The sequence below is a fragment of the Citrus sinensis genome, chromosome 9 (assembly GCF_022201045.2).
Source record: "Citrus sinensis cultivar Valencia sweet orange chromosome 9, DVS_A1.0, whole genome shotgun sequence".
Lineage (NCBI taxonomy): Eukaryota > Viridiplantae > Streptophyta > Magnoliopsida > Sapindales > Rutaceae > Citrus > Citrus sinensis.
Window position 1 is genome coordinate 3,785,015 of NC_068564.1, and position 27,632 is coordinate 3,812,646.

The window sequence follows — 27,632 nt, forward strand, 5'->3', positions numbered from 1 at the left end:
TTTGCATTCTTGTTATTTTAATTTGATTTTTATTATTGTCAACAATTCCCCTATTTTACGTTTTACGTTTCAAAAGGATTTAATTAATTACCGATCTCTGTGGACACGACCCTGCTCAATCACTATACACAATTTATTTAGAGTAGGAATTTATTTTTGTTGGCTTCGACAACCATCAAATTTTGGCGCCGTTGCCGGGGATTGGTGTCATTTATTTAATCCTTTTTACGTTTTACTTGGTGTATGGTTCGTTCTTCTCGTACAGGTACACTTTCGTTTGATCCTGAAATTGAGAAGACAGCTCGCCAGCTGAGACAGCAGACTAAGCGAGCTAAGCAACGATCCTCGTCGCCTTTGCTTTTTAAAACAGATACGGTGCCTAATTTAGTTGAATCATCTAGCGATTCGGAAGAACAAGTGATGGATAGACCTGCACCTGTAGAAAGAACTCTTAGAGAGTTAGCTGAACCAGACTTGAATCAGCAACCACTCTGCATTCAATATGTAGATTTGGAGGTAAATTTTGAATTAAAGTCTGGTCTTATTCATTTATTACCCAAGTTTCATGGTTTTGCAGGTGAAGATCCTCATAAACATCTTAAGGAGTTTCATGTTGTGTGCTCAAGTATGAGACCACAAGGCGTGACTGAAGAGCAGATTAAGCTGCGTGCTTTTCCGTTCTCTGTAGATGGGCTAGCTAAAGATTGGTTGTATTACTTGCCTCCTGGATCGATTACAACGTGGAATGATTTGAAGAAGCAGTTCCTCGAGAAGTACTTTCCTGCTTCAAGAGCTGCTAACATCAGAAAAGACATTTTTGGGATCAGACAACTTCCTGGGGAGACTTTATATGAGTATTGGGAGCGATTCAAACAATTGTGTGCCAGCTGTCCTCAACATCAGATTTCTGATCAACTTCTTATTCAATATTTTTACGAAGGATTATCATTGATGGATAGGAGTATGATAGATGCTGCTAGTGGAGGCGTGTTGGTGAACAAGACCCCTACTCAAGCAAGGGAGTTGATCTCAAATATGGCTGCCAATGCACAACAATTTGGCAGCAGACAAGATGCCACTTCAAGAACGGTGAATGAGGTAAATATTTCTTCTGTTGAACAACGTTTAGATAAACTTACTTCTCTTGTGGAAAAGTTTGTTGTAGGTAATGTGCAACAGGTGAAGACTTGTGGCATTTGTTACAATATGGGTCATTCAACTGATATGTGTCCTACACTTCAAGAAGAACCCGTTGAACAAGCCAATGCAGTTGGAGGATTTCCAAGCATGCCTCAGAGGAGGTATGATCCTTATGCACAAACATACAATCCAGGATGGAAGGATCATCCCAACTTCAGCTATGGAGTTAGGCCGTCAGGATTCCCACAACAGTATCCACCAAGACAACCAACACCTCCACAGTCAAACTCCAAGTCAGGTATACCTCTTGAAGAAATTGTTAAATCACTTGCGACTAACACTCAACAATTTCAGCAGGCAACTACGGCAAGCATTCAGAACTTGGAGAACCAAATGAGTCAATTGGCGACTGCAGTGAGCCGTCTGGAGTCTCAAGTATTAGGGAGATTGCCTTCACAATCTGAGGTGAATCCAAAGCAAAACGTTAGTGCTGTCATCCTTAGAAGTGGGAAGGAGTTGCAAGAGCCTAGTAAGAAAGTGACAAAGCATGTAGAAGATGAGCTTGAGAAGAATGAATTGATGCCTAAATCTCAAGATGCGCAACCCACCAGAGCGAAACCCCTACCTATTGTGATACCTCCTCCTTTTCCAAGCCGGTTTGCAAAATCCAAAAAGGAGGAACAAGAGAAAGACATCCTTGAGACATTTTGCAAGGTTGAGGTAAATATTCCTTTATTAGATGCTATAAAACAGATACCTCGATATGCTAAAGTCCTTAAGGAACTATGCACCTCTAAGAGAAAATTAAGAGGAGGTGAAAAAGTTCACATGGGGGAGAATATTTCAGCAGTTCTTCAAAAGAAACTACCTCCTAAGTGCAAGGATCCAGGTATGTTTACTATTCCTTGTAAAATTGGTAGTGTTAGAATTGAAAAGGCTTTGTTAGATCTAGGAGCTTCTATTAATGTCATGCCTCGTTCTATTTATTCATCTTTGAATATTGGTCCATTAAAAGAAACTGGCGTGATAATTCAACTAGCCGATAGGTCTAATGCATATCCTGATGGGGTATTAGAAGATGTCTTAGTACAAGTTAATGAGTTAGTTTTTCCTGCTGATTTTTATGTACTTGATATGGAAGATGATAACTCCTCTAATTCTGTCCCAATTTTGCTAGGAAGACCTTTTCTTAAGACTGCTAGGACTAAAATGGATGTACATAAAGGGACTCTCACTATGGAGTTTGATGGAGAGGTTATAGAATTCAATATGAATGATGCCATGAAATATCATAGTGATGAACATTCAGTATTCTCTGTGGATGTTATTAACCCTATAGTGCAGGAAGTTTTTTACAAGAAAAAGACGAAGACATTTCATGATAGAATGATTTTGAGAAAGGAGTTCTCTGTTGGTCAAAAAGTTCTTCTTTTTCATTCTAAACTTAAACTTTTTTTCGGGTAAATTACGTTCTTGCTGGGTTGGACCTTTTATTGTTACTAATGTTTTTCCTCATGGTGCAGTTGAGATTCGGAGTCCGACCTCTGACAGAGTTCTTAAGGTTAATGGTCATCGCTTAAAATCTTTTTATGAAGGTTTTTCGGTGAATATCGTGGAGGATGTGGCTCTCGAGAGTCCCAATTATGGAGATTGATGCATAAATGTGTCTAGCCAAAGACATAAAACAAAGGCGCTTTTTGGGAGGCAACCCAAATGATTTATTTATTTTGGTTTTTGTCATATCTTCTTTTAATTTTGATTCAGATTTTTTTTAAAAAAAATAATGTGTTTGCTTATTTTGGTCAGAAGAAAATTTTTGATAAGGCGTGCCCACGTCTTAACTAATAAGTACTTCTGTGATTTTTAACGTGAAATGGTTTTAAGGCGTGCCCACGTGCTTATTAGAAAAGTACTTCTGAAATTTTTTTTTTTTTTGTGTCTCAAAGTAGTTCATCATAAAAAAAAAATTATTTATTTATTTATTTATTTGAAAATTAAAAAAAAAACTTTTTTTTTTCTTTTCCTTTCTTTTCTTTCTTTTTTATATATATATTTTTTTTATTTGAAAAAAAAAACGAAAAAAAAATAAAATTTACTGTTCACAAAATCCCTAATTCACAGAATTGGTTTTCTTCTCCAGCCTTCACCGAGCAGCCACGCAGCACCAGCGATCCACCATCGCGAACCAGCCCACGCAGCAGCAGCAGCAACTGTGCGCGCAGCCAGCTCCATCCCACGCGTGCGCATATTCAGCCTTCACCGAGCAGCCACGCAGCACCAGCGATCCACCATCGCGAACCAGCCCACGCAGCAGCAGCAGCAACTGTGCGCGCAGCCAGCTCCATCCCACGCGTGCGCATATTCAGCCTTCACCGAGCAGCCACGCAGCAACCCGCGAGCGCAGATCCAGCCTTTGCCTAGCAGCGCGCAGAACCAACGTCAGCCCAGCTCTCACGTGCAATCAACCCCAGCGCGCAGATCCAGCAACCCACTAGCGCAGCAGAACCAGCCCCAGTAGCGCGCAGCATCCCGCACGCAACCAGCATCACCAGCGCGCAATCAGCAATCCCCCAGCGCGCAGCAACAGCCGCAGCACGCAGATCCAGCGTCACCAGTTCGCAGCATCAGTCCCATCCGCGCGCAACTGAACCAGCAGCCGTGTACCCGCAAGCTCCAGTCGAGCAGCAATAGTCCGCAACCAGCCTACGACCTGCATTCCAGCCGCATGAATCGAAATCTGTGACAAGATGGAGCAGAATTTGGCCGCATACTTCAAGAGTGTGGGATTTATCCCACCATTCCCGCCAAGCCCATAGACGTTATGAGGATCAAAGCTCACAATTCAGGGAAGTTTTTGCCTTTAATCTTTTATCCTGACGCTTTAATTTTTATGTGAGCTTTGATTATCTTACATTGGGGACAATGTAAGTTCTTGGTGTGGGGGAGGGATTTTTGCATTATTGATGTCTGGAATTATTGTTTTCACTCTACTTATTTTTTTTTTTTCACTCTACTCATCCTTAAATGATTTTGGAGTTAGTATGCTTTATATATTATTAATTTTCTTTTCCTTTATCTCTCACTACTCTTTTCCCATCTATCTCACATTATTTACATCTATTTTTTTTTCTATCATACTTTTTCATCACTCACATTTTATCTTTCATTTTTTTTACTACATACATCTTTCTTGCTTATTATCCTTTTTACCTTTCCTTTTATATCTCACTCATACCTTCTTCTCATTCTACACCACTATTGATGGTTGATTCATTTGAAGAGTGTACAGGATTTGATGGCAAATTTACCAACTTTGTGAGGATTTGAGCCTATGAGCAACCACTTTGCTCTAATTATTTTTGTTATGTGAATATCAATCCTAGTTTGTTTATTCTAGAACTTGCTTTATTATGCATGTTGAAGCCACATTACAAGATTTTATGCATTAAAATGATAAGGGCAAACCATTTACCATTTTTCTATTCTCGCATTTTCCTTTTTCTCTACCCGAAGACCTTTATTTGCTATCTTTGTTTGAGCCTTAACCATTACCCATCTAATTCTCTCCGTCTACTTAACCATTTTTCTTCTTTTTGAGCCTCAATTTAAGGAGATTTTTGGACTCATTGTGTGGATATATTTTGTTGCTTTTTCTACCTTGTAATAAAGTTTCTCAATTAGATCAACAAGCATTATGCTTGAATTAAATTGTGCAAGGTTCGTTTCTTTTGTTTGATTCAAAAAAAAAAAACAACAACAAAAAAACAAAAAAAAAGAAAAAAAAAAGAAAAAAGAAAAATTGAAAAAAAAATCGAAATAAAAAATGTTTACATTCTTGGTGACTTGAGTAGAAATAAGCATTTTGATATCATAAGTTCATTCAATGAGTTCATTCTTCTCGTTTTGATCTCTTTTTCTTTCGTAAACCTTTCTTTTTCATTTAACACATTTAACCCCATTACAACCCTTTTAAGACCCTTAAATTTTTGCATTTTATTCATGTTTTGTGGATTGAGATGTGATATATGAGCAAGCTTATGGTAATAGCATTCTTTGATTTGATTTGAGTGGATAAATGACACCCTAAACACTTTGAGTGCATGGAGTGAAGTTATTGAGAGGGCTATTACATCTTGTTGCACTTGAATTTTGAACGAATCTTCTTGGTGGTTGAATGTTCTTATTCTATCTTATGAAATTCTATGCTTTAAAATCCTTGTCTCTCGAACGTTGAACGACTTAATTTCTTGAGGTATGCTTGCTTAAAATTATTTTTGGATGAGTTGAGATGAGAATTTAGTGGAGATTTGAGATTAGTCTTGAGTTATATGCTTGAGGACAAGCATCATCTTGGTGTGGGGGAATTTGTTAGAGTGCAATTTATGCACTAGTTTTGCATTATTTACTTCCCTTAATATCAATGTTTTGCACTTAATAATAGTGATTTACTTATGTTTTACTTTTGTAGGTGCAATTCTATTGATTGATGATAAAATTGAGCTATAAGATGATGTTTAAGGATGATTGTTCTCTTGGAGAAATTATGAGCGTCAGAAGAACTTTGTTGATAAGGCGTGGGCGCGTGCTGTCAACTGCGGACCTGCAGTTTTTAGTTTAACGTGTTTTGTATTTTTGGTTATTTTTGTAATTACGAATTTAATATTTCAGATATTAGTATTTTATTTTAAATAGAATTCTAAAAGAGAGGAGAGAGAGAGTATTTAAGGGAGGAATCTATTGTGAAAAGGGGGGATTTTGGATTGGAGAAAAAGAAACCCTAGATCTAATTTTTCTCTTCTCTCTATGAGGAACTAAACCCATTTTTCTGGTTGAAGGTTAATGAAGCTTTGATTCATCACTACTGTGAGATCTTTCTTGTGCTTTAATTGTTTTATTACTTTTTGGGTATTTGTTTATTCTCTGAATTATTTTCATGATTATGTTTGTTAATTAGGTAATGGGCCACTATTTAATTATCAACTTAATCTATTGTCAATTAAAGGATTCATCGTATGAAGAATTTAATGTTTGTGACAAATAACATAGCAGAGAGTTGTGTTGTGAGAATAAACAATCTAATTTAAATGAATCATCATATGTGTTGATTAGGATTTGGGTCTCTCTGGTTTTTCAGGCTGTCAATTGATTAAATTCTATGATCGTATCTAGGGTTGTCTATTGATTAGGGAAATAACCAACGGTCGTACCTTGGTTATCGACTAGTTAAGGAGAGATTGGCTATTAGAAGGTCTCAGTAGCTATAACCGGTCTATTCATGAGTAATAATAATCTATATTTGAATCAATGATCAGTAGTCGAATCAAGCTGAGTTAATTCCTTCAACCAGAGCTTTCTCCAATTTGAATTACAACTTTAATTTGCATTCTTGTTATTTTAATTTGATTTTTATTATTGTCAACAATTCCCCTATTTTACGTTTTACGTTTCAAAAGGATTTAATTAATTACCGATCTCTGTGGACACGACCCTGCTCAATCACTATACACAATTTATTTAGAGTAGGAATTTATTTTTGTTGGCTTCGACAACCATCACTTTTGCTATGAAATAAATACTCTCCAAACTGAACCTTTGAAAGACGTGTGTGTGGACTGAAATGAAGAATATGAAAAAGTTGAGAGCTAGGTTTGGGCGAGATGCCTATCAGATTCATACATAATTCAAATTTTGTAGTGGAAAGTGCTTTTGTAAAAGCATCAGCTGGATTCACACTTTTATGGATCTTGGACATAATTACAGTTCATTTTCCAACCTCATCTCTGATAAACTAGAGTTTCACATCAATGTGCTTGGTTCTTTCATGATACATCTGGTTCTTTACTAGGTGTATGGTACTTTGGTTATCATAGAAAACCTGAACAATTTTTTGATTTAACCATAACTCATTAAGCAAACCTCTTAGCCACATTGCCTCCTTTACTGCCTCTGCAGTTGTAATGAACTCAGCTTCAATTGAGGATAAAGCAACCACAGACTAAAGTGATGACTTTCAACTAATCAAGCAATTGTTTAACATAAACATATACCATGAGGTTGACTTCCTTCTGTCAAGATCTCCAACAAAGTAAGAGTCTACAAACCCCATGACTTCATTTATGTCACTCTTAGTCTTTCCATACAACAAACCACAATTAGAAGAGCTCTTAAGGTATCTCATTATCCATTTGACAGCATTCCAGTGAACCTTGTTTGGACAACTGAGAAATCTGCTGATAACACTTACTGCATAGGCTATATATGACCTGGTGTATACCATTGCATACATCAGGCTCCCTACAACATGTGCATATGGGAATTCATTCACCTGAGACTCGTCTTCTGATGATTGAGCTGCTGTCAACTTAAATTGGGGACCAAATGGTGTCTGGACAGGTTTACAGTCTTGCATCTCAAACATCTCTAGAACCTTCTTGATATATTTCTCTTGACTCAAGAACAAAGTGTCAGCATATCTGTCCCTTGTAATGTCCATCATAAGGATTCTTTTAGCACTGCCGAGATCCTTCATTTCAAACTCAGCCTTCAGCAAATTCTTCAACCTCTCTATCTCCAACTTATATTTGCTTGCAATTAACATATCGTCAACATACAGAAGCAAATAAGCAACTCCACCTTGATCTGATCCTCCAAAGTAAACACAACTGTCATATTTGCTTTTGTGATAGCCTTTTGAGACTATAAAATCATCAAATCTTCTGTACCACTGCCGTGAGGATTGCTTGAGTCCATACAAGGACTTATGCAACAAACAAACATAATACTCATTTCCCTTGCACTCAAAGCCTTTATATTGTGCCATCAATATCTGTTCTTCAAGATTACCATGAAAGAATGTTGTTTTTACATCCATTTGCTCAAGCTCCAAGTCAAGTAAGGCTACCATGGCTAATAAGATTCTTATTGAACTGTGTTAACAACAGGGGAAAAATTTTCATTGAAATCTACACCTTCTCTTTGTGTAAACCCCCCTAGCCACTAGCCTTACTTTATATTTGGGAGGTTCAACATCTGGAATTCCTTGATTCTTCTTGAAGATCTATTTACAACTGATCAACCTTTTATTACCTGGATTTGGAACAAGTGTCCAGGTCTGATTTCTTTGAAGGGACTCCATTTCATCTTGCATTGCCTCAAGCCACTTATCACAATGCATACTTTCAATAGCTTCAGAGAAGTTAGCATGCTCTTCAATTGCCATATTAACAGCACACAACAATGCATAAGCAATTAAGTTAGCATAACCATACCTCACTGGTGCTCTGACTTCCCTTCTAACCCTATCTCTTGCTAACTGATAAGTCTGCAAGTCTGGTAACTCTGATGACTCATGTTCCTTAACTTCAACTGTGGTTCTCTCTTCATAATCAGCTACCTCGTTTTCTCTGTCTTTATCTCCAAACAGCTCCACCTTAACCTTGGAAGTTTCAGATTGTTTGTTAATTATTGAATCATCTTATAGTCCAGTATCATTCTTTGCATTTTCTTTCAGCAATACAGATTCATGAAACACAACATCCCTGCTGACTATACACTTCCCTTACTCTATACACCAGATTCTGTACCCCTTAACCCCATCAGGATATCCAACAAATACTCATTTCAAGGCCTTTGCTTCCAGCTTGCCTTGATTGATGTGGAGATAAGCCAAAAACTTTGAGATTTTAGTAATTTGCAAGTTTTCCCTTCTACAGTTCTTCTGGTGTTTTGAAGCCAATTGTAGAATATGGGCTTCTGTTAACTAAATAACTTGTTGTATTGACAGCTTATGCCCAAAAGCTTCTTGAAAGCTTTGAATTTATCAACATACATCTGGTCTTATCTACTAAGGTCTTGTTCATCCTCTCAGCTAAGCCATTGTGCTGAGGGGTGAACCTGACTGTTTTGTGCCTTTTTATGCCATGTTTTTGGCAATATTCCTCAAATTCTTTGCTACAAAATTCCAAGCCATTATCAGTTCTCAAGCATTTGAACTTGAATCCAGACTGATTTTCTACCAAAGATTTCCATACTTTGAACTTTTCCAAGGCTTGATCTTTGATCTTGAGTATGTAGACCCACACATTCCTTGAGTAATCATCAATTAGTGACATGAAATACTTGCCACCACTCAAGGATGGGACTTGAGCAGACCCTCAAAGGTCAGCATGTGCATAGTCCAAAACTTGCTTAGACATATGCTCCCCCTTGTGAAACTTGTACCTGTGAGCTTTGCCAAAAATGCAGTTTTCACATAATTCCAGCTGGTGGATTCTATCCCTACCAAGTAGCTCTTGTTTGCTGAACTCTTGCATTTTGACACTCATATGACCAAGTCTAAGATGCCACAACTTAATTATATTTTCCTCAGAAACAACAAAAATTCCCCCTTGAATAGGCACTGATGAGCCTTGCAATACATATAAGTCATTCTCCTTAACCCCCTTCATCACTATCTCAGTCCCCTTTCTTATCTCTAAACCACCACTTTCTGATTTAAAAAAAATACCCTAAGCTGTCTAGCATGCCTAAAGAGATTAAATTTCTCTTTAGCCTATAAGCATGCCTCACCTCATGTAGAGCTCTTACAGTTCCATCAAACATCTTGATCTTCACAGAGCGAATACCAACAATTTTACACATATTATTGTTTCCCATTAAGACTCTACCACCATCAACAACTTCATAGTTGTAAAATAGAGTTTTATCAGGACACAAGTGAAAAGAGCACCCAGAGTCTATGACCCACTGACCTTTAGTATTGCTATTTGAGGTCACAAGTAAATCAACACTGTGATATCCATTAGAGGCATCATCAGAGGCTACAGCTACATCCCTTGACTTCTCTTGACTTTCTTTCTTTTTCTTCTCAAGACAATCCCTGATGTAATGCCCTTCCTTCTTGCAGTAGAAACATTTCCTCTTCTTTTTCTTCTTGTCTGCATTTTCTTAATTCTTTCCATGCCCTTTTCCTTGATTTTTGTTCTTCTGATCTTTCTTCTTTTCTGATCTGGCAATCAGCCCATCACTATTACTCGTTTCAAGCCCATTGTTCTTCTGAATCTCTTTTGAACTCAAAGATGCTTTAACATCTTCAAGAGTTAATATTGTTCTGCCATAAAGCATTGTATCTACAAAGCCTTCATAAGACTTTGGTAAGAAACGCAACAAGAAGAAGGCTTTATCTTCATCACTTATTTTCACATTTTCCACCCCTTCAAAATTAAGAATGATCTTGTTAAAGGTATCAATGTGATCTTAAATTGTAACCCCTTTCTCTTATTAAGAATGTGTACAACCTTTTCTTCAAGAACAGTCTGTGAGCCAGGGACTTCTTCATACACAAAGCTTCTACCTTGTTCCAAATCCCTAAGGCTATCTTCTCTTCAAAAATCTCTCTCAAGATTGAGTCACCAAGACTCAAAATTAGAGTGCTATGAGCTCGATTTTGGATTTGTCTCTTCTTATCATCAGTCACAGAACTTGTAGCAGCCTCTGGATCTTCTTCTTCCAGAGCAGATTCAAGCCCCTGATGCACAAGAAGAGCCCTCATTTCAATATCTAAAGCGAGAAATCACCACCAATGGTGAATTTTTCAATTTCATGATTCAGAATAGACATGGCTGAGATTCACCAGGCTCTGATACCACTTATTAAGACTATTAAGCCTTTAATCTCAACAAGACTCACAAATCTTGATGAGTAGAAACACCAAGAATACAATCGAATCAAAGATGCCAGAATAAATAAACAATTTTGGAACAAAAAACAGAGACACAGACCAGCAACCTTTGAAGGAAAATTTACTCTTTATTATTGATCAAGAACTAATCCAATCGCAAGTGATTTTATAGAAGATTATGCACAGATCATAATGGAATAGATTCTATGCATAATAATGAACAAATGAAGACGAAAAAGACACTGAAACATGCACCACCCATCAGCTCTGTTATATAGTGATATATTGAACTTGTTATAATAGATTATAACGAATTCATGCCACGTCAGCAGATAATATCTAATAGACCCCATCAACTGGAGTCAATCTGCACAACAACTCTCAACTTTTCCATATTCTTCATTTTAGTCCACACACACGTCTTCAAAGACGAATATGCAAATATCTCTAATAATAATTCATCTTTGGATGTAGATCAAGAGATAGTATTCGTAAATCAAGGTTCTCTACAATTGTTTAAGTAGAATGAATTCTCCACACATCCTATGTCTAGTGGGAGGAAAAGAGTAAGAAAACCTACTTCCTATCTTAAAGATTATTGTGTTTCTAACAAAATATAATCGTTAGATAAGCCTAAAAATTATAGAGAAGTTGCGAATTCATCGGATTTATCTGAATGGTCGAAAGCTATGGAAGAAGAAATAAATTCAATTAATAAAAATGAAGTTTGGGAATTAACTGAACTAAGTGAAGAAAGGCTATAAAATGTAAATGGGTTATTAGGAAAAAAGCTCAAAAGGCTATAAGATGTAAATGGGATCTTTAAAAAAAAAACTGAGTCTGATGGAATATTAGAAAGATGGATAGACTTACATCAACATCGGAGCCGTCCAGAAGATCAAAATTCTTCGTCCAAACCATCCTTTGAGTAGAGGGCAATTTCCCAGACCTCTGGCCTTCAAAAAACAAAATATACTTGGCCAATGCATCCCCATAATGGCGTAATCATGCAAAGCTGTCACTCTTACCACCATCATCATCCCCACCAACCCTAACAATATTTGGATTATCGTTTATGTACTGTCCTCCCACTGCCTTAAGTGTTCTATTGGATCTTTGTCTTCAGTTATTTGAAGTCTATGCTATGCAAATTTTCATACATTAACTACCATTTCAAAACGGCGCTAGGAAAATTTTATATTCTACTTGAAATCTAAAAATAGAAATATTATACTATAAAAAGAGAAGCTATTAAATTTTATTAATTATGGGTCACGCCTATGTTAGGAACCATAAAAGGCATAATCGTTTGCCTCTGTTAAAGAAATTCTTTATCGAATGCTGGTGTGAAGGGAATTATTTGATCTTTGACCACTTGCACCCACCAATAGATCTAGACCAAAACAACTCAGCTATTCGTTTTGGGATGCATTTCAATAATTTAGTTATAAGAAAATTAAAAATATTAATTGACATGTCAAAACACAACTCTCCAAGATTTCATTCAAAAGAGCTTTAACCGACCGGTTCCTTCTGGGTCTGCCTTTGACTTCGTCTATTTCTAACTATTGGGATACACTTTGAAGTAAGCTAGGACTCCAACAAAAGGTGCATTTATGTAGGTGGTTGGCTCTGATTGTTTCCAATTACTACGATCGTCCTCGAACTTATCATTGATATCAGGTCCTCCAACAATTGCCCCTGTCAGCACGTTCAGATTTGGATCTTTTGTTTCAAAGAATTCATCGCCATCATGACATTTTAAGCGCTTTGGATACTTATCAATGGAAGGTAAGGTAGAGCCTCGATGATGTATTCTTTGAGGGAACTTTTGGCCATATCCCACCATGAATGACATTCCCATTGAATTGCTTCCTAGTACATAATCAACCTGCATCCATTTTAACAATTAACATAATCCATTCATGAGAGAACCCTCTTGCTGTTAAGAATTTAAGGATGACTCAACTTTAACTCCCAAAAATTGACATTGTGTCGAGAATCACACTAGCTCAAAAGAAATCAACTACAAGAGATCATGATCAGAGAAACAAAGAAAAATGAAACCGTCATGGTCCGGTCAATGTGACCAACATCTGTGGGTGCAAAAGGAACCATTGTTCTGTCATTGTGTTGCAAAGATTGTAAACAGTATATCAATACAAGATGCAAGCAAATCGATGCTCTGTACTCAAAGATTTTGGCCCTTTATATTGCTCTGTTCATCAGCCTTGAACGGAGCTTAAAAATTTTAGTCCTCAGTATTAAAAACAACTGCAAGTGGGGCCCCGGTGGTTGGCCACTTCAGCTCCTTCAATAGCTTTAGTAACGGACTTTTGAAAACACACAAAAAGACTGCTTTGCCCTTGAGCTCTATAATCTTGGGATTGCTCGCCACAAAATGATAGGAATTTAAATTTTATTATCATATGTACAAGTCTCTCGCCCAATTTTTTATATTATTATTTCTAATTACAATACACTTCGTCTCATAAATTTTAAATTGAATTTTTCCGTCGGTGAGAGATTTTAGACCCTAAACATCTTATTTTTATCGCAAGAGATCAAACTAACTGATTTGTCTATCTTTTTTTAGACAAAGTTAAAAGCATATATTTTAAAAATTGTAGTTCAGAGTAGGATGATCCATTAACAAATATTATGAAATCAATAGAGGATTAAAAAATCTACCTGTACTTTTGCCAGTTGCACGAGCCTAGATGGACTGACAGCAACGTCGCCACACTGAAAGTTTCTATTGAACATTGTCAAATACTGAGAATAAACCAGAAGAAGAAAGGACGTAGCTGTAACATGTTGCGAGTTCACGATGCTTTTTGCTCCATATTTGAACATTAGACCACCTAATACATATATAGATACCCATTTCTTAAACTACGCAATAGCTTCTCAAATCAACTTGTTTGCACTTCTTTAATTCTTAGGCAAGTTTTAACGAAAGAAATTGCTACCTGGAGAGTATGTAACCCATCTGGTAGGTGATTCAGGCAATACAGTACAAAAAAATTTGTCGGCATAGCTTACAAACGGATCGGACTTAGAGGTGTTCATCACCCACTGTGAAAACAAGAAAAAAAATTAAATTTTGTAATGATATTTTGTAACAAGGAAAAAAAAATGATGTAATTAATTACTATTCTGCCGCTTAGGCCATATCATAGTGGTATGCTGATGTCTTCTAGTTCGAGTCATCTCATGCAGGACTCAAAACAAATCTACGAACCATAACCGTAAGTGGGGTAGATATATCTTCCCAAATATTAATTGGAGCAGATATACTACCTCCTTAGGTGAAGAGGTTGATCATCTCTAGTTTGTGCAGTGTTTCGATTGGTAGATCTCTGGATTATATTATAAAAGTGTATGAACTTAAACTCTTAGCAAACCCAAGATAGTAATTATATGTATATTGCAACTAATTCAAGAAAAAAAAATTATGATTACCCTGGAAATAAGTACGTTGATGCCAGCATTCTTTCCATCCCATCCGAAATCTGCAAAGCAACCACCTACATACACAGCTTTATTGGACTCTGTTTCGACAGAATTTTCCAGGAAGTGAATGTTTTCAACAACATAGTTCCAGTATTTTTGCTCGTTGGTGGCTTTGAACAACCAGGCTGCCCCCCATATCAACTCATCCTGGAACGAATCAGTGAATTTAATTTTTGAATTTTCACCCCGAGCAACAGTCTTGAAAAGAAATAAGTTCATAGCTCGATCTGCATTCCCAAGTTCTTACCATATAGCCATCATAATCGCAGTAAAAAGGGCAGACCCCTTCCCCCACACTGTAATTATAAGAGCCCTGATACTGATCTGCAAATTGAAAGACCTATTCCAAGAAACACAAATAATAAATACCTTAAAGATTCAGAACGTCATTTAGCTGAAAAAAGTTGAATCTCAAGTACCTGAAATGCTCTTTGGAGAAGAAGATTGGAGTATTGAGAATCAACAGACTTGAAAACCATGGAAGAAGCTGCTAACGCAGCCGCAATCTCTGCAGAAACTTCCGAACCAGGCTTTGTTGTATTGACAAGATACGAGGTCCGAGGAATGTCCATGTCTTCAGGCCTCTCCCAGCAGTTGTGATCACCTTTGGGGTTACCAACTGCAGCAACAACTTTTCCAGGGACGCTGGTGGCTTTCAGGAAATAGTCTGTGCTCCATTTCAGAGACTCTAATGCATTTTCATGCTCTGAGCCCATAAGATGGCCAAATTCTAATATGCTCCATGCCAGCATTGTTGTTGAGAAAGCCATCGGAAAACTGAATTTTATGTTGTCACCAGCGTCGTAGTAACCTCCTACTAGATCCACCTGAAAATTGTTATGTAATTGATTGAGTAAATGATTTTTCCTATTCAACTCAAGAACATATCAGAGTCCACCATGAGATAACTTTCACTAATATTATACCATAATTAAATGAAGTGTCACTAAGATTATTGTTATTAATATTTAGAATTGCTTGTAAAGAAAGAAAAAAGAATCAAAGTTTGAGACTTACACCAACATCAGAGCCATCAGAAAGAGCAGAGTCCTTCCTCCAAGTCATCCTTTGAGTAGAGGGTAATTTTCCCGACCTCTGGCCTTCAAAGAACAAAATACACTTAGACAATGCATCCCCGTAATCATGTGAAGCCACCCTTGCCACCATCAATATCCCCACCAGTAACCCTAACAATATTTGGATAATCATACATTTTCCACTCTTCATTTTTCTATACTCTCGGTCCACCACTTAATTTTTCTACTACAAACTTAATCTTCTTAGCAAGTATGTGAAGTCTAGACAATGCAAGATTTTATACGCACTGTTTCGAAAGGAAGGAAACCAGCTTGAATACTTTACCTTAATATCTCAAATTATACTATAAAAAGGGGAGAGGAATTAATTTGATTAATTATATACCATTCCTATAAAAGGCAACCATACAAGTATCATAGTTGTTTGCCTTGATAAAAGGGAATACAGTAATTATAGCTTCACTAATAAAAGGAATTTATTTTGGGAACACAAGTTGCTTTATATTTCTGTTTAAATTTAATTTTACTATTGTGGTTATTATTTTGTGAGGGGCGGACCAGTTTTTTTAATCATCAGTCTACGGCAGCCTCAACTCTGACATGGGTGGTTAGTCAAAGAAAGTGTTGGGAAACCACTTCAACATATACTAGGAGCAAAATTGTGTCATAATAATGGAATCCATTCGGGATACGCTTCATCTCATCATTATTTTATCTTTTAGGCTCACTAATGAACAATTTCTATGATCTTCATCTCATTCCTATCATTAAGCTCATACTGGCAGAGAATCCTAATTTACAAACAATGTCGGAGGCCGTCATGCTCATCATAGTTATAGAGATAAGAGCTATCCAAAATTTCTAAAATGAACTGAAAAGGCAGCAAAGATGACTTACTATCAAAAGAGGAATCGCGGACATTAAATATGATATTGTAACTCTTACATTCTTATTGTATTAAGTAACATTTCCATCGTAGTATATCCTCTAGATGTAAGCTGGTGGTGGTCTATTGAAATAAGCCAAAAGGCCAACAAAAGGAGCATTCATGTAAGTTGTGGGCTCTGATCGTTCAACTGTATTTCGATCATCAACATAAGAGTCATTATCAAAAGGTCCTCCAACAATTGCCCCAGTTAACTCGTTGAGATCAGAGTGGTGAAAAAAGTGATTGTTTGCACAAGGGATCTTCGCTGGATGTTTATCCATGGAAGGAAGAGATGCACCGCGATGATGTATTTTATGAGGAAATTTCTTTCCATATCCAACCATGTATGACATATTCATTGGGTTGTTTCCCAGCATGTAATCCACCTTCATATCAATTTCCAAATACAAGCTGTTAAACAATCGAACAAATTCACTGGCAAAAATTTAAAAGAGGAAAAATGATTAATCATTTCACCCCTCATGTTTTAAAAAAAACCATTTCATTGCTGTTGAAAAAAAAAATGGCAAACTTCCCCTTTTTGTGTCTTTTACTATTTTACCATTAACGTGGTAAAATCCTTCGTTAATCAATACAAATTTGTAGCAGTAAAACAGGAAAAGACACAACAAAAAAAGTTAATAATTTTTTTAACAGCAGGAGGTTTGATGAGTTTTAAAATATGAAGGGAGAAATTATATGTTTCGACAAACAATAAGGGATTTTCATCATTTTCTCTATTAAAAAAAAAAATTGTTCCCACAAGAAACATTCATGACTTACATAGCCTTTGGCAATCTCTATCAGCCTGTTCCTTTTAACAACAACATGACCGCAATGTATTTCTTTGTTAGCTTCTTTTAAAAATCGAGAGTAAACAACCAGGAGAAAGGTTAAAGAAGCATGCTTAAAATTTACGCCCTGTAATTTGAGAAGCCCACCTGATAATGTTTTGATCCAAAATCAAATCATAAAATAATTCTACTATTCTGTTCCAATGGATCAATTAATAAAATGATCACAAGTTAAAATACCTGGTGTGTAGTAGACTACCTTTGTAGGCGATTCAGGCATTAGTGCGCATACAAACTTATCCGCATTCTGAATGAAAGGATCGGTATCTGATTTGTTGGTACCACCATCCTTATTAACAATCTGCCGACACACAAGAACAAAAATTTTTTTTTTTTTAAGAGAACTATTGCTCATGATATTTACACCATACAAATTACTGAGACCCATTTACATCTATTTTGATATGGCACCGTTCAAATTTTTTAACCCTCTCAAATATTCGAGGGACGCCCAACTCCCATTATGGGAGAAAGACTGCCTTCACTCAAGTTTTGAGGCTCCAAGGAAGGACATTTAAATTAAACCCCCGCAATGCATTTGCGGGGGTTCGAACCACTTCCCTCGCAATTGTGAGGGAGTGGCTCTAGCCACTTGGGTTAAGCCCAAGTGGTTCACAAGAACAAAAACTTAGATTGGGTAAAATGGGTTCTGTCGTGATAATATGAAAGTTATAAAATACTTACAGTGGAGACAAGTACATTAATGCCAGCATTCTTGCCTTCCCATCCAAATTCATGCAGATTATGGTTCAGAATTTTACTTGAGTTTACAGCAGAATTCCAGTAATAATGATCATAATTGGTTGCCTTGAATAGCCACATCGCTCCCCATGCCAAGTCATCCTATGTACACTATACATATGAGACAATATCACTTGAAATTTTTGTGACCTTAAATACAACAATCTTTCTGGCACTTATGTTAAAGGCAAAATGAAAGCAATTGCACTAAACTTTCCAGAGCTTACCTCTGCGATTCCACCGCTACAGTAAAAAGGACACACCGCCCCTGGGGGTTTCGCATAATTTTCACTGTATCTTCCCCGATGCTTATGGCCAAATTCAAACACCTATTTCAAGCAAAAATTATAATGACAATATATGTACTAATTAATTATAAGAAGGGAGAAGGACACTTTATCTCTTATAAAATTTCTTAATTTTGAGCACTTAGATCCCTGATAAATTTGTAGTATCCGGTTACCTAGTAATTTTCTGATTCGGGATCTGATCCGTGATTTTAAAGTGCAGAAAATTCGGAAAAGTTTTAAAACCTCACGATTTTAAAACATTATGAAATTAACACTTTAAAACTACATGGTTTTAAAGTTTTTTCGAATTTTCCCACACTTTAAAATATTAACTTAGAAAATTCCTATCCGATTACATTCTCAGTGTTAAAATGATAAAAATAATATTTATGGGAGAACATGTCATTTTACCTTATAAAAACTATATTTCTTATAAAATTATAATTCTTCCATATTATGTAAATTATTATGCTGAGAAGATTTTCACCAACCCCTAAAATATTTTGATACACTTCAATATACCCCTCGTTTAATGACTTCAATACACGTACACCTCCCAGATACTTGGGTATAAAATTGATTTTACCTACCTTTTTTGCCCTACTGAGAAGTGTGGCAGAATATGCTTGATCAGAATATTTAAACACAATAGAAGTGGCTGCAAGAGCAGCTGCTATCTCAGCAGAAACGTCAGAACTTGGTTTTTCTATAGTAGCAGCAAAAACAGCTCTGGGTGTGTCCATGTCTTCAGGTCTCTGCCAGCAATTGTGGTCTTCTTGACCATGGCCAACTTGAAAATAAACAGTGTCAGGTTTATTAGTGGCTTTCATTAAGAAATCAGTTGCCCATCGAATAGCATTTAACGCATGATGCTGGTCTGGGCCCATTGAATCCCCAAACTCTAGCACGCTCCAAGCCAGCACGGTTGCTGTGAATGCCATGGGAAAAGTAAATTTAACATTGTCGCCGGCGTCGTAGTATCCTCCGGTCAAATCAACCTAAGGGAGAGGGAAAAAATTAATTTAAATACGGGCGTTATTTGGGGGGCCTTGTTCACATTTTTTGAATGATTGAAGATGATAAAGATTACCAACGACTCTTCAATTTAATGATACTCTCTGATTATTGTTCTTACTAATCTTCGCATATTTGGTAATTGGTACTATCATTTTAAAACTAAGGGAATAATTCGAGCGTAAGTTTTAGAAGTTTTCAGAAAAACCTTTACAAATAACAAATCAGAGTTTTTTTTAAAAAAAAAAATTATAATTTGTATTTTCTTTTCTGTTCATTGATCATCATTTACTAAGGGATGTAATGAACCTTACCTTTAAAACATGTACAAAATTAAAATTTATAATAAAAGACCTCGAAAAAATTGTTAAAAATACATGCACATAATACAAAACAAAAAATAAAAGTATCCCAATCTAGCTTCTTGGAGCAATTCCATAAAGTTAAATCACACAACAGCACTTAGTGTCTAGCATTATACTGAAAAGTTAATTCATGAGTGGACCAAACTTATACAATTTAATTCAAAGAATTATTTTCAATCAATGTGTTGATTATTTCTATCATATATATCATAGATAAACAAGCAATATACAGTATCATATGTTAACATCAATGTTGGTACTAAAAGCATCAAAAAGTATCATCAAAGCTCTAAGAAATCATGTAATTTAGCTAACGTTTGTAACCAAGGAATTAAAATAAGTTATAAAATTAGAAGGAAAATGAAATATGGAACAAAAATGCAAGCTAGTAAATGAAGCAACAATCAATAGAAAGAAGAGAGGAAGACTCACACCGATGTCAGCGCCATCATTTAGAGCAGAATCCTTCCTCCATGTCATCCTTTGGTCTTGGGGCAATTTTCCAGACCTCTGGCCTTCGAAGAACAAGATGCTCTTAGTCAATGCATCTGCATAATTATGTGATGCCACTGTCCCCAACATTGCCATCAACCCTAGTATTACGAACAGAAAACTCTGTATTGAACGCATCTTAATTCTCTGTTATTTCCCCCTTTCTCTTTGCCAAAGAACTATGCTCTTTTCTCCTTTTGTTTTCCTCAGTTGAAGCTACTTAATGTAACTAAGATATTTATAGTATTCATCGTTCCAAAATGAAGGTACATGTTAAGAATTCGAAGACTAAAAGATTTTTCTTTTTTGCGATAGTGGTTGATACATATCACCTTTTTCTTGAGATTGAGGATTAGATTCTCCTACATATATTATAAGAGTAGAATTTATCATGTTAATTTGGCAAATAAGGTTCTCTTTTCTTAAAGAAAGACAAGTTTTAGAAGTCTAGAATAATTATTTGGTTTTGTTTCAGTTTTTTTTATTTTAATAGTATTTATCTTAATTTATTTTTAATGTTTGAGCTATAGTGCATTTTAGTATTTTAATCCAATTGGAATAAAAGGTTATTTGCTTTATTTTGAGTAGTATTTCAATTAGTTTACTGTGTGTAATCTCATTCATTTTCATAATTTTGAATAATAAAATCTTCTTTTTTACTTCTCCTATAGGGTTGTTTATCTTATAAGCTTTTTTTTAAAAAAAAATATTGTGTTTAAGCCAATAATTATTTAGTTTGGTTGGTCGACACCTCCTTTCTTCAACTCTAAGGTAGAGCATTTGAATCTTCTCAATGGTTGTAGGGATTTATTGTTATATTGAGCTTCAATAGACTCCAATTGTATTGAACTTTATGTTGGGTTGAGTGTACGTTTAAGTGGACTTCAATTATATTTGATTTTGATTGAATTGCATATAGTGTTGAATTGTTGGCATCCCTTTATTAATATCATAAAACCATTTGGTATTGCAATTACATTTAAAGACACGCAAAAAGAATTAACCCAATTTATTTTTTTTTTCTCTCCCTCTCACAAGTATGATTTTTCATTTTTTTCAATTTTAAATCCAATTTGTTCTTTCCTAAGTAGCTCAGATCTCAATTTTTTTTTTTTTCACTTTTGAAATAGCAGAAGAAATGAAAAAGGAACATGAAGCTTTTGGTAAGAGAAGGAATAAGACGCACACATTGTGCATGAAATGCAATCATAGGAGCTTCAAGGAAACAAAATACTGTGGCCACAACCTATTAAGCGTTACTTATTTTCATTTACAAGTTCTGAATATTAGATGGTTATCATTTTTACTAAATTCATTTTGGTTTCGCAACTAATTAAAAACAAATCTTTCTTTTTTGTTTCTTTATTCGTATTGATTATTTATATTTTTTAGATTTTAAAGAGAGAAAATTTTAAATATTTACAAATGAAAAAGAATGTTTATTTAGAAATAAAGGTATTTTTGTCATTAAATAGAATATTATTAAAAAGGAAGTTTTAATTATGAGAATTTTGAAGGAGTGCCAAGTCCCACTCTTTGATATTAAAAAGAAAAAAAAAAGAATTCTTGGGGTTTAAGAGTCGTCTGGACTAGTAGTTAAGATCCAAGATCCTAAGATGATTTCATCCACCTATTAATTAATTTGGGTAAAATTTTATATTTTAATTTTATCAGTAGGAAAATTATAAAGAAATTATAAAAAATTAAAAAAATCATCTTTTCATGAATTTTTTTCTTTAGTGATTTTATATTTTTATTTTCCTAAAAATCTTCAAAATTAATTAAAAGACAAAAAATTTATTGTTGTTTTATTATGATTTTATTCATTTATCATTAGCTCTTATAAGTATATTAATACTCAATATAGAATAAAAAGAAGGAGAATTCAGGATTTTAACAATTAGAGCGATCAACAATCATTTTTTATTCTTTGCTTTTCCAGCAAAACATTATTGGATTTTTATGTCCACCAAGTGGAAGGGAAAAAGGCAAATATTCTACCATAGAAACAAAGTAGCTTAGATGATTAATCAATTCATTTTTGTAATTTAAAAGGTGTATAAACTTTTTTTTTTCAAATAAAAAAAGATATATAAGGCATTAGGCGTGAGCTCGAAAAGCTTCTAGCGCGATGCAATATAATAGCTGTATAGTGTCATATACGTACGTAAATTTAACTTCAATGCCACCATCACTCGGTCTCTAATTTGCCCAACTCTTCACGTTCTTAGGAAACTAAAGAGACAAAAATTATACGTAACCTTCTACAAGTCACATGCTTTAATTTATTGCCCACGTTTTATCTAACAAGCAAAGTATGCCTTCTTGACACCACATTTAACAATATTAGCTTGTTTTGCAGGAGTTATATGACTCTAGGCTTGTTTGATATTGAGGTGTTGTATCTTAAAAAGTATAGCTAATTAGCTATTGTGGAAAAAAAAAGTTGTAATTATAAAATAAAAATTAATAGTATATAGTAAATATAATTTTTAAACAATAATTTTGACAAAATTAGTAAAGATATAATAAATTTTTTATCATACAAGTATAAAATTAAATAAACTCAATTTTTCAGTTATAGCAGCTAATGTTTATCAAAAACTTTAATCATATAACTTTTAAATTACAATTATCCAACCACAATCCCAAATAGAACCTCTTTTCACTTTATTTCACTTTTTTGAGAAATTATCATTTAGGTGGAATCAACAAGTCACATGCTTTGAATTTGTTACTTGTCTTACATTTTACCTAATATTATTATTAAACACATTAAAAAATTTCACTTTATTCTGATGGCTGAGAAAATTTTAGGTGAAATATTTAGTTTAATATCTCGTCCATTTCTCTCATTTCATAAAACGTTGTCACATATCTCTCTATATTCATCTTAGTATTATTTTATTTATCTAATCCTGATAGAATGAGGTAATTTATCAAAATAAAAATAAACAATTATTTTTGAATCACTAATCTATCTCTCACACAATATGATTTGTCAGACGTTGGATTTGAGCCCCCATTATTTTTATTTTAGATCCACTCAAAAGATATCATACTATGTAGTAAATGACTTATTATATATACCTCATTTCTAACTAGGCAATATGAAATTTTTACATTCCTTTTCACTTAGGTACATGTTACAGATTTTGAATTCACAATTTAGCTAAAAATACATGTACTCGCCAAAAATTTCTGACAATTACTCTCTCCCCCCCCCCCCCCCCCCTCCGCACACAAACATACACACCCCCATGATGGTCAATGTTCAAAAGATGTAAATACGATACATATACGGTACCAAAAAGCCCCAACTTTTCTTTTTATATAGAGAGATATGCATCAACTCAAAAGCCAAATAAGCAATGCCGGGGCTGTTGTTGAATGTAGTTTCACTTTTATTTGGATATTATACTCTCTTATTGTTAATTCTTCATTTATTCACCATATTTCAATTTTTTCCTTTTTTTCTACGTAAAGCTTAAAAAACAATACTAAACCAAGAATAAATAAATAAAAACAGAAAGAAAATGCAAAACCCTAACATGCCGTGGAATACGCTATTCTGGACTGGGCTTAGTGGGCTTAAGAGATAGCACAATAAATACAACTAGAGTAGTTTCTGAACCCCGCTGAATATCTTTGTAGACCCATGGATGGTGAAAGTGGAGTTAATTGCAAAGATGAAAGATTCGGCCACACAATGTGAGGTCAACTGAAAAGAATGTAAAGATTTCTTATTTCTAGCTGAACAATTGCTGAGATCATCAAATTTGATTGTCACTAATGAATTTCTTTTGCTTCTACACTCTAATTGTAACTTTACAATTTTTGTGGTACTAAAATCAATCATATACAATTAGTCTCTAAGACTAAAAAGACCTTGAATTTGATTTGAAGTAAGCCAAAAGGCCAACAAGAGGAGCATTGATGTAAGTGGTAGGCTCAGAATGTACAAAATCAGATCGAGAATCAGCATACGAGTCGTTGGCGTCAGGTCCTCCAACAACAGCCCCTGTTAGCTCGTTGGGATTTGAATTCTTGCTGTCATAATACGCGATTCCGTCTTGACAGCCTACCTTCCCTGGATGTTGAGCAACGGAAGGCAAAGACGAGCTGCGGTGATGTATTCTTTGAGGAAAGTTTTTGCCATATCCAACCATGTATGACATGTTCAATGGGTTGCTTCCAAGTATATAATCCACCTGCATATCAATTTCCAAATGCAAATGTAAGCCTCTGAGCAAACCATTGCATTACTTGTTGTTCAAGTAAGAATGTATACCTGGCCTTTGGCAACTTGTACGAGCCTAGCCCGATTGACAACAACATTGCCACAGTGTATATCTTTGTTAGCTTGTTTTAAATAGCGACTGTAAACAACGAGGAGAAAGGATAAAGTTGTTGCATGCTGTAAATTACTTCCTCCCGGTTTGAACAGAAGGCCACCTAATGTGAATTTCCGAAAACAAGACAAGACAAATCAACGGAGAAAACTCATATCCTATAAGAACAATGGATCGATGCTAGCAAAATTTGGAAAATTACCGGGCGAGTATGAGACTGATTTTGTAGGTGATTCAGGCAACAGAGAGCACACAAATGTGTCTGCTTTCGGAATGAAGGGATTGGAAGAATTTGAGTTTATTGTATTAATAAACTGCCAACATAACAAGAAACAAATATTGAGACTGAGCATAAAGTGTCCTGTTTTGATGAGTTTAGAAGTGAAAATACTTACCCTGGACACAAGTACATTAATGCCAGCATTCTTGTTGTCCCATCCGAATTCCGTGACACTACCACCACTAGATGAGACACCATTTGTAATTTTTCTTCCGGATCCTAGGTTGTATATGTTCTCCACAACATAATTCCAGTAATTAGGTGCCTTAGTTGCCCTGTATAGCCATGCCGCTCCCCATACCAATTCATCCTATGATACAAATATGTGAATCTTTATTTGTTATCGTGGATGAAGAGAAGTTTTTTCTAATTAAGCTTTACACAGACTTACCTCATAGCCACTAAAATCACAGTAAAAGGGACACACCCATTTTCCCAGATAATCATTGTAGGATCCCCGGTACCTATCTGCAAAGACAAAAACCTATCCATACGAAAAATAATAATGAGAATACTTAGTCTAATTGGTTGTGTTACCTCTGATGTACAAAATAATTTTTGTTAAGAGAGGACTAATAAATTAATTAAACCTACCGTTTTGGCTCTGTTGAGAAGCTTAACAGCATATGTAGAATCAGTTGATCTAAACACAATGGAAGAAGCGGCAAGAGCAGCAGCTATCTCAGCTGAGACTTCAGATCCTGGAAACTGTTTGCTCACAGCGTAAGGGGTTCTAGCCGTGTCCATGTCTTCAGGTCTCTCCCAGCAATCATGGTCACCATAAGGCTCGCCAACTTGAGCATAAACAATGCCAGGAATACTAGTGGCTTTTAAAAAGTAATCAGTTGCCCATCGAATGGCATCTAGTGCATGTTGCAGGTCTGACTCCATGGATTTTCCAAATTCTAACACGCTCCACGCCAGCATAGTTGTTGAAAATGCCATCGGAAAGTTAAATTTAACATTGTCACCGGCATCATAATATCCACCGGTCAAATCAACCTGAGGACAATTATTAAACTAATTTAGTGTCTTGCATCATCTTGGACTCGGAGCCTTTTTCTGTCTAGCTAATTGTATATTATAATAAGAATTAGTATTCAACTTTAATGCCAATGGTACTCTACCTCTAACTACCATCACATGTAACATTTGAAACACGGGGCACAATATTAGAAAATCCAATTAAAACCTGCCACCTAACTTTTTCTCTTACAATTGGTAACATACTCATTTTCCTTACAGATTTCTGATGTAAATATACAGTAGTATATAATATTAAAAATTATATGGGAGACTAGGGGGGCCACCAAGCATAGATAGGAATTAAAAGCAGTAACAAAACAGACAGGAGATAGGGAGACTTACCCCAATCTGAAAGCCATCTTCAAGAGCAGAATCTTTCCTCCAAGTCATCCTCTGGTTAGGAGGCAATTTCCCCGACCTTTGGCCTTCAAAGAACAAAATGCTCTTCGCTAATGCATCTCCATAATCATGTGACGCCACCGCCGCCGCCATTGCCATCATCCCCACTACCACTAACAAACTCGTCGTCTTCATCTCTCCATCAAAGTATAATTCACACGTCTCTTTTTCTTTCTCCAGTTGAAACTACCATTGAATCGAGGATCTATATATATGTACACAAAATGAAGGTGCACGTATGAGTAAAGAAATCAAATACTAGAAGAACCCTTTTTGTTTCACAATTGAGAGGGAGTTGCATTTACACAAATGGTGGCTTGCACTCGGGGAGCCGCCGGTGAATGGTAGTTTCACTGTATTTGGATGAAGAGCAATACTCGTGTAAGTTATCTTATTAACTTAAAAAAAGAAAAAAGAAAAAAGCATTAAAATCCTTGTTTCTGAAGTGGAAGGAAATAAGGAATGCTTGTTCAGGCATTGATGGGTACGTACGTAACCTCACAACTTTTCCACTTTAAACGTTTTGATAGTGATAATTAAGTTGTTGTGTAAAGAGACGAAAGAAAAAAAAATCTAACGAGATATGATATGAGAGCCCAAAATAAAAGTGGGGGAACGTGGAAACTGAAAAAAGTTGGTTACCTTTACGTGGGTCAGCTGACTCCGAGGATTGATTGAAGATAGTGAAGATAGCGATTGCGGAATGCAACTGAATTAACTTTGTTGTTAAAGCTTTCGGGGATATCCCTTGCACTCGTGCTCAAGCAACAGTACCTTTCCAAATTTTAAGCAAAATTTACTTTTTCACCTAACTTAGGGTTTGTTTGCAATTTGTGAGTGGTAATTAAAATTGGCTAATGGCATTTGATATATTAAAATTTTAGTCCAATCTCACATATCATATGCTAATATCACAAGTGGGATAGTCCAGATATCATTGTATTATTGTTATTATTCATGTTCACTCCATTGTTGAAAATTTTGAATCAAAAAACAAGCATAACATTGGAAAGAAGGAACACCCAACCCTTAAAAAATATGGAGAAAGAGCCATTCTAACAAATATAAAACATGTAGCAAGAAAGTATGAAATATTTAAAAAAAAACATGGATATAAAGTCAAATATGGATTACGGAAAACAAAACCAAACCTTAATTAAGCAGGAAGACTGGAAGAGGCACGCAAATTAAATGGCATTGTCCTAAAGCCGCAGAGTCCATCTCTACACGAGTGGCTGTGGATATTGGCAGTTTTCTTCTATTCTATTTTATTATTTGTAACTCAAAAATATACTTAACCTAAATGATTAAAAATATTGATGGCGCATTAAAAAAACTTGTAACCGCCAATATGATAATAGCAATAAATTTATTATTGTAAAATTGTAACTGAAGAAAACAATTATGGGTTTCTAAACCTGTTACTCTAAAAGCTAATATGAAGTTAATGAATGTTTTTATCCACATATTATTACAAATAAATAGGTTTTAATAAGATAATTTATTAAATATATGTCAA

General features: G+C 35.3%; 3 protein-coding genes and 1 non-coding gene across 4 annotated transcripts; all 4 read right to left on the bottom strand.

The window, feature by feature from the left end:
• Window positions 1-798: 798 nt before the first annotated feature.
• Window positions 799-905, bottom strand: LOC127900141 (small nucleolar RNA R71). Its single transcript, XR_008052161.1, has one exon. It is a non-coding gene; the product is annotated as a small nucleolar RNA R71 (small nucleolar RNA).
• Window positions 906-12,110: 11,205 nt separating this feature from the next.
• On the bottom strand, window positions 12,111-16,154 carry LOC102610223 (endoglucanase 8-like). The gene is made up of 7 exons (XM_006490152.4): window positions 15,353-16,154; window positions 14,755-15,162; window positions 14,583-14,675; window positions 14,285-14,482; window positions 13,792-13,897; window positions 13,511-13,683; window positions 12,111-12,710 (listed from the first exon to the last, which is right to left on the bottom strand). The coding sequence occupies exons 1-7, from the start codon at window positions 15,560-15,562 to the stop codon at window positions 12,381-12,383; spliced, it is 1,518 nt and encodes a 505-aa protein (XP_006490215.4). The 5' UTR covers window positions 15,563-16,154; the 3' UTR covers window positions 12,111-12,380.
• Window positions 16,155-16,239: 85 nt separating this feature from the next.
• Window positions 16,240-20,409, bottom strand: LOC102629635 (endoglucanase 4-like). The gene is made up of 7 exons (XM_006491420.3): window positions 19,997-20,409; window positions 18,776-19,183; window positions 18,123-18,224; window positions 17,839-17,997; window positions 17,335-17,455; window positions 17,084-17,241; window positions 16,240-16,686 (listed from the first exon to the last, which is right to left on the bottom strand). Exons 1-7 carry the CDS (start codon window positions 20,192-20,194, stop codon window positions 16,360-16,362), a joined length of 1,473 nt encoding a protein of 490 aa, XP_006491483.3. The 5' UTR covers window positions 20,195-20,409; the 3' UTR covers window positions 16,240-16,359.
• A 3,376-nt stretch (window positions 20,410-23,785) lies between these two features.
• On the bottom strand, window positions 23,786-26,919 carry LOC102610838 (endoglucanase 4). Its single transcript, XM_006490154.4, has 7 exons — window positions 26,057-26,919; window positions 25,283-25,690; window positions 25,080-25,172; window positions 24,804-24,998; window positions 24,611-24,722; window positions 24,348-24,511; window positions 23,786-24,267 (listed from the first exon to the last, which is right to left on the bottom strand). The coding sequence occupies exons 1-7, from the start codon at window positions 26,246-26,248 to the stop codon at window positions 23,935-23,937; spliced, it is 1,497 nt and encodes a 498-aa protein (XP_006490217.3). The 5' UTR covers window positions 26,249-26,919; the 3' UTR covers window positions 23,786-23,934.
• Between the last annotated feature and the right edge of the window lie 713 nt (window positions 26,920-27,632).